The sequence below is a fragment of the Tupaia chinensis genome, unplaced genomic scaffold (genome assembly GCF_000334495.1).
Source record: "Tupaia chinensis unplaced genomic scaffold, TupChi_1.0 Scaffold000238_1, whole genome shotgun sequence".
NCBI classification, from domain to species: domain Eukaryota; kingdom Metazoa; phylum Chordata; class Mammalia; order Scandentia; family Tupaiidae; genus Tupaia; species Tupaia belangeri.
In genome coordinates this window covers 6,097,966-6,111,502 of record NW_006159716.1, presented here as the reverse complement: position 1 = coordinate 6,111,502, position 13,537 = coordinate 6,097,966, and the positions used below count along the sequence as shown (strand labels likewise).

Sequence of the window (13,537 nt, the reverse complement as noted above, 5' to 3'; positions counted from 1 at the left end):
TGGGAGTCTTATGTAACAAGTCTTTCCCTCCCCCAATGTCTCCCAGAGTTTCCCCAGTGTTTTCTAGAAGCAGTTTTATATTTCAGGGTCTTAGATTTAGATCTTTGATCCACCTTGACTTGATTTTTGTCAAAGGTGAGAGGTAGGGGTTCAGATTCATCTTTTTACAGGTGGAAATCCAGTTTTTCCAGCACCATTTACTGAAGAGGTTTTCATTTTCCCACTGTATTGACTGGTACCCCTTGTCAAAAATCAGTTGACTGAATGATTGAAAATTTATTCCTGTGGACTCAGTTCTGTTCCATTGGTCCACATGTCTGTTCCTGTGCCAGTACCATGCACTTCCTGTTTTCTGGAATAATAAAAGACCCTGTATTGCCAAAGCAATTCTACACAAGAAGAGTGGAGTGGGTGACATCTCACTCCCTGACCCAAAAATATACTACAAAGCTGTGGTAATCAAAACAGCATGGTACTGGCACAGGAAAGTCAGAGTTCTTTGCCAAATGACAAGTATAAAAAAAAAAACAACTGTAAGGGCCTGTCACATGGCCTGGAGTTGAGGGAGCCAGAGTCTACATTGCAAATTGGTTTGAATCCTGGCCCCCATGGCTTGAAAAGAACCCCAGGCACATGTGCATGTGTGTCCTAAATCCTGACAGAATGGAGACGCAGAGAAGGGATTGCAGCATGAACATCCCCACATCTCCTTCTCTCTCTCTCTCTGGTGAGCCCATGTGTTCTCTGGGAATTACGAGTAAAGAGGAAAGAGATCAAGAGTGCTGAAACTATTAAGTACAAGTGGGAAGCATATCACATTAAGTTAATTATTCATAAGTTATTATCAGTATTAAGCTAATATTAATTAATTTGGGGAAGAATTAAGTTAATATTAGTTTAATTTGTGGAAGAAGTAACTCGAATCTACATGTGTCATCATACACTGCAGTAAATAATAGGACTGTCAAAATATTGATCATTTCGGTTCCTCTCTAAAAGATATCTAAAAAGAAATGAAAAGCTTACTAATTTTGGTTGTGTGGAAAGGTGAATTTATTTTTATTCAAGAAAGCAAATATGGCAACAAAGATGGGCTGAGCATGTTCTCATAGGTGTCAAAAAACCAGGAACAGAAAGGGGAAAATGCGTAATGATAGACATCACAAAAAGAGAGTTACCTGGGGACCAGCAAGGTGGCATGTTGGATAAGGCACTGGACACTCCCACATGGCCAACCACGGTTCGAGTTCTGGAGCTGGTGGCTTGTTTTCTCACTTTTCTCCTCCTCTCCCCTCTCTCTCTCTCTGTGTTTTGCTGTGATCAAAATAAAAAATAAATGAATGAGTAAATAAAATTAAATAATTCCTTTAAAAAATGACAGTTACCTAAACTATTTAAAATGACTTAAATCTAGAAAGACAAATAATAAATATGAAAAATAAAAATCTAGAAAGCTTGTTGACTCATTTCAAGGGGACACTCGGGTGTTTCACTGGTGAGGAAAAAGTACCATAAATCAATATAAATTCAAATGAGTGACTCTCGTGAGGGCAGGACTTAGGAAGAAAACAGGTATAAATGAAACTGTCCTAGTATGAATCAAAATGTGATTGTTGCTATAAAATCAATTTCAAAAATGTGTTATTCTGAATTTTTACAGGGTCTTCTGCAGTATTATGATGAATTATGCCAGGAAGTGCCTTCTGTGTTCGTCAATCTGATGACCCCTAAAATAAAGAAGGTTGGTACTGCTGAAGGTTTCTATTGAGTTCCTTGGTGTTTAAAATTATATTCCAGTTCTGTAGATTATGGATTCTAGAGCATTTATTCTTGCCTAGGCCCTTTATCTTCCTAGTTCACCTTTATAGCTGTTTTTTTCCCCCTACAGAATGATTTCTTGCCTAAGTTTTGTTGCCTTTCAGAAATAACTGAATCTAAATTATGAGCACTGCCTAAAAAAATACCTGATTGTTTTCAGAACAGCCAAAGGTAACTAAAAAAATTTTTATTAAGCATAATGAAGGGAAAATATAATTAAAGAAATAAAAGCTATAAGATTTTCAGGTAATAAAAGGAAGCCTTTTGTATAAATGCAGATGTTCTTGTTAATAATGGAAATGACTGCTTTTACTTTTCCTAGGTGGAATCGGTGTTGAGGCAAGGGCTCACGATATTGACGTGGTCATCTTTGACACTAGAAAGCTTCTTTCAGGAAGTCGAGTCTGTTTTGGAAATGTTCAATCAACTTTTAAAGAAGGTATAATTGATACTTTTTTAAAGCTAGGTTTTTGAATAGTAAGGATATAAGTAATGGTTTGATTATCTGTGAAAGTTCTATAAAAGGTGTTACTTTTGATTAAAAAGATATTCATTAAGTTAAAAAAAAGAATGTTTTATCTTTCATTTACTCTGTCAGAGCCTTTTTATTTAAGATCGCCTGGTTCTTGTCCCTGAATTACCCTGCCTTTAATATATTGAAATGATGGTTCAGTCCCACACTGTAGTTTGAAAATGGGATAATTGCAGACTGTCGAGGATGACAGAGCGGAGTGCTTAAGTATTAATATTATATTAATGCATTTAATGTGAACTAGATGAAACGATCATCTAATTGGAGACGCCCTGTTGGCTTTTGGCATGTTTGCTACATAGACCTCTGTATCTTTTCAGATGTGTCAGTCTGTCATGGCAGCATGGTGTGATAGACACAGAGACTGTGGAGTCAGATGGACCTGACTAGGATTTTCTGCTGCCTAGCTAAGACTTCCTCCCCAGGTTACTTTGCTTCTCTGAGCATTTCGTGTTTTTAGCTGTAAGGCTGGGATACAAATATGGGTTAAAGGTGCTAGCACGTAAGAGTTCCTGGTATATGTTGCTTCTCAAGAAAAATTTTAATTCCATGCCAAATTTTCTGTGCAGCTGTACTCCTAAAATTTTCACCAGATTCTGCCTGGTTCAGGATGTACATTTCCAGATTTAACCTTCTAAATTAATTTATAGCTCCAAGTATACTTTGGATGAGAGCTAGCTCATCTAAAGGAAAGAAGAGGTTTTTTTTTATAATGTTTTTAAAAATATTTTTAATGTTTTTGAATATTGGTAGATCAGTGACTTGTGCGAAATGCATATTGATACAGTGCTAAAGGAGATAGCCAAAACTGTGTTAATTTCCCTGCCTGAGAGTGGTGCTACCAGAGTAGAAGATATGTTGACCCTCAATGAGGTATGCTTTTATTTACTATATTATAATCACTGGTTCATGAACCTAAAATGTGAATTGGCAAGCTAAATGTAGAAATCGGGGTCAGAGCATTAAGACATCTTGGGGTTTTTTGGACAGTTTCCTTTCTAAAGATTTACGTGTATTCAAATCTCAAGCCCATGGCCGCATCCCAGACATGGTCTTATTAATGTCCTCAGGCCAGTGGTGGAGCTCCCTGGAACTCTCTCAGTGGTTCAAGGCTCTTCTTTCTCGTGCATGCTCCTAGAGCCATGTTATTGTCCCCATGGTTTTATCTACAACATATTTTAAGTCACTCAGAAACCTGGGAATCATCTGGACTTCTCTCACCTCCATTTTCTAAATCTAGCCAGTTTTTAGGCTTACTCTGATTGTGCTTGAATTGCTTCATCTTTTCCACATCTACTTCTCCTTTCTCAGGCTGAGCCCTTAATGCTCCTCTTGAGGTTATCAGCTGGAGCTGTGATCTGACTGATCCCTCTGCCTTTATGCATATTGCCACCCAATTTAACTGTGACTCTCTCCAGCCTAAATCTTTCTAATGGACGTGGCACCTAGTCCTTGCAGGCTAATACCCCACATCCTGTTGGAATTAGGAGGAAGACAAATTCACCGGTTGTGTTTGATTGATGTATCTCTTTAGTTTTTTAAATTGCGCTCCCTTTGGGACCAGCAGTTAGCGTAATGACTATGTCACTGGACTCCCATGTAGTCGACGGCGGTTCGCGTCCCAGACCCGGCGGCTTAAAACTCACGCTGGGCGTGTGTGCATGTGTGCCCAAGATCCTGAGGGGAGAATGGAGGAGAAGGGATTGCGGCGTGGCCATCCCCCCTGGGGGGTGATTTCTCGCTTTCTGTCTCTCTCTCTGTCTGGTGAGCACACGCACGCTATAGCGAAAACCTCTCCAAAAAAAAAAAAATTACGCTCTCTTTGGCTTGCAACGTTTTTTTATTGTGGTAAAATATACTAACATAAAGTTTATTATTTTAACAAATTTTAAGTTCACAATTTAGTGGAAATGAGTACATTCACCATATTGTATAACCATTACCATTATCTTTTTTGGAACTATGTCATCATTCCAAACTGAAACTCTGTACCTATTATACAATAATTCTCCATTCCTTTCTTCCTTTGCCCCGATAACCTCTATTCTGCATTTTGTCTGTGTGAATTTGGCTATCCTAGGTACCTCAGATCATTGGGATCATAGAACATCTGTCCCTCTGTGTCTGGCACATTTCACTTAGTGTAACATTTTCAAAGTTCATCTGTGTTGTAGCATGTATAAGAATTGAGTTTCTAGGTCACCAGGTGGAATGGAGGTTAAGGGACCTGGATCCTACCAAGACTCAGGACTTGAAAATTATGCTGAGAATGTGAGCATGTGTCCCCCCAATCCCCTGCTAAATAAAGGTGATTGCCTTTTCTCTCTCTCTTCCTCTCCCTTCTCTTCTCTTGGGTGAGAACACATGGGCCCTCTAGCAAAACTAAAAAAAAAAAGGTTTGATTTCCTTTATAGCTGATTAATTATATTCTATTGGCTGGATAAGGCCATATTTTTAAAAATCCATTCACCTATTGATGAACATTTTGAATTACCATTTAAAAAAATTAATTAGTTTATTTTATAGGTTATTATTGATTTTTTAATTTGACCAGAGGGAGACAGAGAGAAAGAGAGAGAGAAAGGGAAAGTGAAAAAGCCTTTTTCACTTAAAAGAGGGAAGATAGCCACTAGGTCCAGGACTTGAACCATAGTCAGCCACTTGGGAGTCTAGCATCCTTAGCCATCACACCACCTGTTGACCCCTTGAATTGCCATTTTTTGGCTATTGTGAATAGTGTTGCTATGAACAGTGTATTGTTGTCTGAGTCCGTAATGTCAACCTTTTTTTTCTTTTAGATTTTTGCCATATAGTATGGGTGCTTGCTGGAGAGAGACAGAGAGAGGCACAGAGACAGTGAAGTGAGAAGTCACCCCCTAGGGGGATGGCCACATCACAATCCCTTCTTCATTCTCCCGTCAGGAATTTGGGCATGCACGTAAATGATCCTGGTGTGTTTTTCAAGCTGCTGGGTCTGGGACTTGAATTGGGGTGTCAGCTATGTTGGATCTAGTGCCGTTACTACCACGCCACCTGCTGGCCCCTGATTTCTGTTCTTTTGGGTATACCTAGAAGTACAACTCCTTGATCATATGGTAATTCCATATTTAACTTTTTAAGGAACTGCTAAACTGTTTTCCACATGGTTGCACCATTTTATTCACACCAGCAGTGCGCAAGGTGTCCAATTTCATATCCTCACTAACACTTGCTATTTTATTTTTTGTAACATACATATAATAGCTATCCTAATGTGTGAGGTGATGTCTCACTGTGGTTTTGATTTATTTGTATTTTTCTAATGACTGTTAATGTTGAGCAACTTTCCATGCACGTATTGGCCATTTGTGTATCTTCTTTGGAGAAATGTCTATGCAACTCCTTTACCATCTTACTTCTTTTAATACTTTTATTTGTGGGACCAGCAGTTGCCATAATAACTATGTCGCTGGAATCTCATGTAGTCGACCATGGTTCGAGTCCAGGACGTGGTGGCTTAAACTCATACCAGGCACATGTGCATGTGTGCCCCAGATCCCAAGAGAAGAATGGAGGAGAAGGGATTGAGGTATGGCCATCTCCCCTAGGGGGTGATTTCTCATTTTCTGTCTCTCTCTGTCTTTCTGGTGAGTGCACGTGCCCTATAGCAAAAATCCTCTAAAAAATACTTTTTATTTGCTGAAGAAATTCAATTATTCCGCAGAATTTTCAGTTTTCTAGATTTTCCGGATAGCGTCCTATTAGTGTAAATTAACATGTTTTTATTTTTAAAGAAGTATTTATTTATTTAATTTTATTTATCATTATCATTACTATTTTTTAATTCACTAGAGAGAGAGAGAGGGAGGGAAAGTAAGAAAGCAAGCCAACTAGCACTTGAACTGCAGTCGGTCATGTGGGAGTCCAGCACCCCAAACACCATGCCACCTGCTGGTCCCTATAAATTAACATGTTAACGTATTGGGAAAGAGGGAAGATAGCCACTAGGTCCAGGACTTGAACCATAGTCAGCCACTTGGGAGTCTAGCATCCTTAGCCATCACACCACCTGTTGACCCCTTGAATTGCCATTTTTTGGCTATTGTGAATAGTGTTGCTATGAACAGTGTATTGTTGTCTGAGTCCGTAATGTCAACCTTTTTTTTCTTTTAGATTTTTGCCATATAGTATGGGTGCTTGCTGGAGAGAGACAGAGAGAGGCACAGAGACAGTGAAGTGAGAAGTCACCCCCTAGGGGGATGGCCACATCACAATCCCTTCTTCATTCTCCCGTCAGGAATTTGGGCATGCACGTAAATGATCCTGGTGTGTTTTTCAAGCTGCTGGGTCTGGGACTTGAATTGGGGTGTCAGCTATGTTGGATCTAGTGCCGTTACTACCACGCCACCTGCTGGCCCCTGATTTCTGTTCTTTTGGGTATACCTAGAAGTACAACTCCTTGATCATATGGTAATTCCATATTTAACTTTTTAAGGAACTGCTAAACTGTTTTCCACATGGTTGCACCATTTTATTCACACCAGCAGTGCGCAAGGTGTCCAATTTCATATCCTCACTAACACTTGCTATTTTATTTTTTGTAACATACATATAATAGCTATCCTAATGTGTGAGGTGATGTCTCACTGTGGTTTTGATTTATTTGTATTTTTCTAATGACTGTTAATGTTGAGCAACTTTCCATGCACGTATTGGCCATTTGTGTATCTTCTTTGGAGAAATGTCTATGCAACTCCTTTACCATCTTACTTCTTTTAATACTTTTATTTGTGGGACCAGCAGTTGCCATAATAACTATGTCGCTGGAATCTCATGTAGTCGACCATGGTTCGAGTCCAGGACGTGGTGGCTTAAACTCATACCAGGCACATGTGCATGTGTGCCCCAGATCCCAAGAGAAGAATGGAGGAGAAGGGATTGCAGTATGGCCATCTCCCCTAGGGGTGATTTCTCATTTTCTGTCTCTCTCTGTCTTTCTGGTGAGTGCACGTGCCCTATAGCAAAAATCCTCTAAAAAATACTTTTTATTTGCTGAAGAAATTCAATTATTCCGCAGAATTTTCAGTTTTCTAGATTTTCCGGATAGCGTCCTATTAGTGTAAATTAACATGTTTTTATTTTTAAAGAAGTATTTATTTATTTAATTTTATTTATCATTATCATTACTATTTTTTAATTCACTAGAGAGAGAGAGAGGGAGGGAAAGTAAGAAAGCAAGCCAACTAGCACTTGAACTGCAGTCGGTCATGTGGGAGTCCAGCACCCCAAACACCATGCCACCTGCTGGTCCCTATAAATTAACATGTTAACGTATTCTTTCTCCTCTACTTCTCTAAGATTATAATTAGATCAGTTTACATTTAATTTGTGGGTTGGCCCCAGAGATCAGCTGTTAAGGAAGCTGAATACCATGTGGGTGACTGTGGTTTGAATCTCAGCCTCAGCAGCTTATAAGTCATGCCATGTGTGTGCCCATGTGCCCCAGGATCTGACAGGAAGGAGGAATGGAGGAAAATAGGTTGCGGCATGACCATACCCTGTTGGAGAATGTGCTATTTCTCTCTCTCATTCTCTCCCTCCCTCCCTCTCTCCCTCTCTCCTCTTCTATCCCACTTTCTTCCTCCTTCTCGCTCCTTCTCTCCCTCAGGAAATTAAACAAACAAACAAACAAACAAACAAAAAAACCCAGAAAACCAACTCCTCACCTAATGGTTTTACCTAATAGTTTTAGTGGCCTTTGATTATTATTGCTTAGACTTGTTATATATTTGGAAGTTGTAGATGTTGATTTCTAATTTGAATTCTATTAGTAAGGCTAAGTTAGAAAGACTGAAGTCTTTCTATAATGGAGAGATGTCTTTCATTATCTGGTTGGTTAACCTGAAATAGCATCTAAACAACAAAGTCAGGTTCAGTGCTTCAATTTTCAGCATAATGAGTTGGCTCACTAGCAACTTATAAAATAACTGAGATTTTTTTTTTGAGAGGTTTTTGCCATAGGGCATGTGTGCTCGCCAGACAGACAGAGACAGAGAGACAGAAAGCGAGAAATCACTGCCCAGGGGGGATGGCCACGCTGCAATCCCTTCTCCTCCATTCTCCTCTCAGGATCTTGGGCACGCATGCACATGCGCCGGCATGAGTTTTAAGCCACTGGGTCCAGGACTCGAACCGCAATTGACTATGTGGGAGTCCAGCGACATAGCCATTACGCTAACTGCTGGTCCCCATAAAATAATTGAGTTTAAAATTTTAAAAATGTCATTATAAATGTATGGTTTTAAAATGTATTTGAGAGATTTCAATCCATTGCACTTATTATTCTTTTTGCTGTTGGTATTTTCCCATCTTGGGCCCAGTTGCAGTGGTACAGGTGATAGGGCACTGCTCCTCTGCAGTGCTGTTGCCACCATGGTTCAGATCACTGATCCACCTGAAACTGGTTTGCTGGCATGCTGTTGTGGTGGAGGGTCATGATTTGACAAGAGCCTGCTGAGAGTGCCTGTTTCTCTCTCTATATTTTAATAAATAAACTTAGAAAAAGAAGACATCTGTCCAGTGGAATCCTTCAGATTGGCTTCTGTGGCTTTGATATGACTCCCTTAGTCTTTGAAAACCTCCTTGCTGGGACCAGCAGATGGTGTAATGGTTACGTTGCTGGACTCTCACGTAGTTGACCACAGTTCAAGTCCTGGACCCTGGGGCTTAAAACTCACAATGGGCTTGTGTGTGTGAGTGTGTGCCCAAAGTCCCAAGAGGAAAATGGAAGAGAAGGTGAGGACAGAAGTCTGACTGCTTTTTCCCATTTCTAAAATCATAAAATCCCTTCCAGAGGGCCTGGAGTGAGTCACGCCCACAGACCGTTTTGGCCCATTTAATAACAAAATCTTCCTACATCCTGTCCCTGGCATAGTATCCCTGTAATGGGTGAGTCACACCCACAATCATTTTTAAAATTTTATTTTTATTATTATACATTCAGTCACTATACATCATTTAAATTGTAAAGAAATTTTATCCATCATGGTATACACCTCAGTCCAGCCCAGTTGAGAATACTATACACGTCATCATCAACAGGTGATGTGGAACAACCCAAGTTTGACAATTGCCTGAACTTTCTGTCCTGATATAGAGAAACTTGTTCAGAACCTTGAAGCAGCCCAGGCTGCCTATGCTTTCTGTTCCCCAGTGCTGAAACTGCCCCTCCCCTGAACTGTTGAGCAACTGGAGGCTTTGAGCTTCCTGCTTCTCTGCCTGCTCTGTATTAGGGCAGACACAGAGCCCCTACCCTGATAGGACATTTCAAGTGTGCTGAAACCGCCCCTCCCCAATTTGCCCATAAAAGACTGTCCAATTCTCAGTTGGTACTGGAGACTCAGAGTGTTAATTCCTCTGTGCCCACTGAAATAATAAGAGTTTTTTCCTTTTTCTCTCCGGAGTGCTGTGTTTTCGTCCCTCGGCGTCTGTTTTTCCACAACACAGGTAATAAACTATATCTGTGTCCCACAAATAACTTACCTCTCTATTCCCCCACCCCTGAAGTTTTTCTTTCCTTCCATTTTGTCCCGAGTGTCCAAAACAATTTTCAATGCTTTTATGTCCCCCCAGTCTTTTCAGTCTTTCACACTCTACCATAGAGTGTGGACAGTCAGTATATGTTAAGTGAAGACATGCAATGTCTCTGTTTCATAGCCTGACTTGCTTCACTCAGCAATATATGTTTCATATTTGTCCACTTTATATCAAACGCAGGGTCTTGTTGTTTTTATGGCTGAATAGTATTTCATGGAGTATATGTGCCACACTTTTTCAATCCATTCATCTGTTTGTGGACATTTAGGTTGGTTCCATGTCTTGGCAATCATGAATAATGCCACAATAAATATAGACGTGCAAGTGCTTTTCTGACTGAGCTTTCTCCTGTCACTCAGTAGATACCCAGAAGTGGAATTGCTGGATCATATGGTAGTTCTATATGAAGATCTTTGAGGAACCTCCATATTGTTCTCCACAGTGGTTGGACCAATTTACATTCCCACCAACAATGTAGGAGAGTTCCCCTTTCACCAAATCCTCGTCAACACTTACATTTTTTTCTTTTAATCTTAGCCATTCTGAGATTAGGTAGTATCTCGTTGTGGTTTTGATTTGCAACTTCCTTATGATAAGGGATGATGAGCACCAGCCACAAGTGCCTGTCATTGTACCACACCATATAGTGTCTCTCTCAGCTCCTGAGGAAGCAGGGCCAGCCAGGCTGCTTCTTCCCTTCCCAGCTCCTGGTTCCAGTGACTCCCGTCTCCTCCTGATCCTAGGGATGGTAACTGCTCTCTGCAACTGCTTCCTTGGTGTTTCCTTTTGCATTTTTGGTCCTTTAACAGTTGTTTAACTATTTCTTTGCATTAGATGCTTTAATTCTTTCTGTAAAATAGCTTGTGTTCCTTCTGGTTTCCTAATAGGTCCCTGAGTATTACATACCTGTGTCTTAGTTGTACAGATAGAATGGAAAGTCAGGGAAATATTAGGATTCCATATTATCATAGGAAACACCAGTAGATACATTCTAAGGTACTAAGAGTTATATCAACCAAACCACCTTAGCGTTATAGAGACAGAGAGAAAAGTGATGACTGCCAGAGTTATGCCGCTGTGGGCTGGGATCTCATCATGCTATGATCCATCTTCCCAGTTCCTCTTGTCAGGATCTTGGGCATGTGTGTGCATGCCTGCCTGGTGTGTTTAGGTTGACTAGAATGGGAATCCCAACCTGCAGTCAGGTATGTGGCTTCCAGCACTACAGTTTATCACGTTACTGACTCTGCCGCCAGGCGGGGCCTTGAGTTAATTTTCTTGTATGGCTAATTTCATTTTTTAACAAGTGGATATTCATTTGTCCTTATATCAGTTGTTGAATCTCATTAACTTTATTATTGTATAGGATTGGAAACCTATACAGGGATTTAGATAGCATTTTCATATATAAACTTTTTTTTTTTTTTAAGATTACTTTGTGTTTTTTTTGTTAAGGTTTTTAGAGCTATCAGGGGAGAGCCAAGATAAACATGTGTGTTCATTCTGCCAGTAGTACCTGGTTTGTTTCCTAGGGGATTTCAGAGCTGGAGGAAGAGTGTATATAAAGACATGCATTCAATCTGCCACGATCGGCTGGAAGTGTCTACTTCTTTAACACTCCTTTTCACTGCTAGACTGAAGTGGCCCCCAGCCACCACTGCCATTCCAGTGTTTAGTGCTGCTGTTGAATAAGTTGAAAAGGATGAAATGAATAGATGATGGAGCAGACCAGAAGAGTCAGTGTGGATAGAGAGGATAAGACAATGTCTTTGGGGTGGGAAGAGAAGCATCATTTTCCATGAGATTGAAAAATATGAAAATGGGTTCAGATAGAAATGAGGTAGCCAAGAAAAGAACAGATAGGGCAGAATATGGGGAAAATAGGATCTTCCAAAACTTATCTGGAGGGGAGTTTGTGTAAACAGTTTTGAGATCTTTTGCAGATGTGTTTTTGAAGGCCCAAGTTGGCTGCTCTGGTTTACTTTTGACTTTCCTAAAATGCTTGGATATTTTTTGCATGTCAAAGACTTTTACAGTTGTATGAAGGACCTTCAGAAAGCTTGTGGAAAGTGCATGTTATGAAAGAATGATGCATATATTTCTAACTTTTTTGCACCAAAATAAACCCATAATTCCATTTTCCACAAATTTTGAAGTCCCTTCATATAAGTCACTTTTCTGAATTTGATTAATTCTTGTCTTCTTTCTAAAACTTTTGCTAACTATTAGAAAAATTCAGAAAGGTAAAGCTCAGGCTTTTGGAATAAGACAAAGCTTGTTTCCAACCCTGATTCTTACCAATAGCTATGATCTGGGAAGATGATCTTTTTTGACCCATGGTTTTTTCATCTGTAAAATGGGAGCAATAATAGTAACTATTACAACAGATTATCACTTAATTAAATTAGTTAATACATGTAAAGCTCTTAAATTGATGCCTGGCATACAGCACTGTGCTCAGTTAAAAATCTTACCTCATCTAAATATCAAAGCAACACTCTGTTTTTAAAAATTAATTAATTAATTATCCAACAGATAATACCATGCCTCTTTGTGCCATTAATGCTTTGCCTCCCTGTCCCTCCCCCAAATGTCCTTCCTCAGACCCTCCTCTTTCACACACACGATATCTGGTATTTACATCTATATACTGCATTTCTATATCCTTTAGACAATTAGTTTCAGTCATAGAGTGCAGACACTCAGTATATATTAAGTGGGAACATACAGTGCCTCTCCTTCATAGCATGGCTTGCTTCACTCAGCAGTAAGTCTTCCATATTCATCCACTTCTTGTCAAAAGCCAGGGTTTTGTTGTTTTTTATGGATGAATAGTATTCCATTGAGTATATGTGCCACAGTTTTTCTAACCATTCATCAGTTCGTGGGCATTTGCGTTGTTTCCATGACTTAGCAATCGTGAAAAGTGCCGCAATAAACATCGATGTGCAAGCACTTTTCCGATGAAATATTCTTCTGTCCTTTGGGTAGATACCAAGGAGTGGGATTGCTGGATCATATGGTAATTCTATTTGTAGATTTTTGAGGAATCTCCAAATTGTTCTCCACAGTGGTTGGACCAATTTATATTCCCACCAGCAATGTAAGAGAGTTCCCTTTTCACCACACCCCCGCCAGAACTTAACAATTTTTTTTTTTAATCTTTGAAATTCTGGCTGGCGTTAGGTGATATCTCATTGTTGTTTTGATTTGCTTTTCTCTTACAATGAGGGATGTTGAGCATTTTTTCATATGCCTTTTAGCTATTTGTATGTCATCTTTAGAGATTCTTGTTTTTTTCAACTCATTCTCCCATCTTTTAATAGAATTGATTGTCTTTTTTTCTGGAATAGCTGCTTGATTTCCTTGTGAATTTTGATTATCAGTCCCTTATCTGATGCATAGTTTAAAAAAATATTTTCCCATTCTGAGGGCTGTCTATTCACACTAATCACTGTGTCTTTTGCCATGCAGAAACTTCGTAGTCTGATGTAATCCCACTTGTCTATTTTAGGGATTATTGACTGTGCTTTGGGAGTCTTATTTAAGAAGTCTTTGCCTACTCCAATGTCTCCCAGAGTTTTCCCAGCATTTTCCACCAGTAGTTTTACT

The 13,537-nt window shown here is 39.6% G+C and overlaps 1 protein-coding gene across 1 annotated transcript in view; it reads left to right on the top strand.

Moving 5' to 3' along the window:
- The window catches only part of DNAH8 (dynein axonemal heavy chain 8), a 413,702-nt gene that overhangs the window by 93,090 nt on the left and 307,075 nt on the right, over positions 1–13,537 (top strand). Inside the window, exons 18-20 of the mRNA XM_027771927.1 lie at positions 1,661–1,741; positions 2,141–2,257; positions 3,104–3,223. Coding sequence (XP_027627728.1) covers positions 1,661–1,741; positions 2,141–2,257; positions 3,104–3,223 — 318 coding nt within the window. The remainder of the gene's footprint in view (positions 1–1,660; positions 1,742–2,140; positions 2,258–3,103; positions 3,224–13,537) is intronic.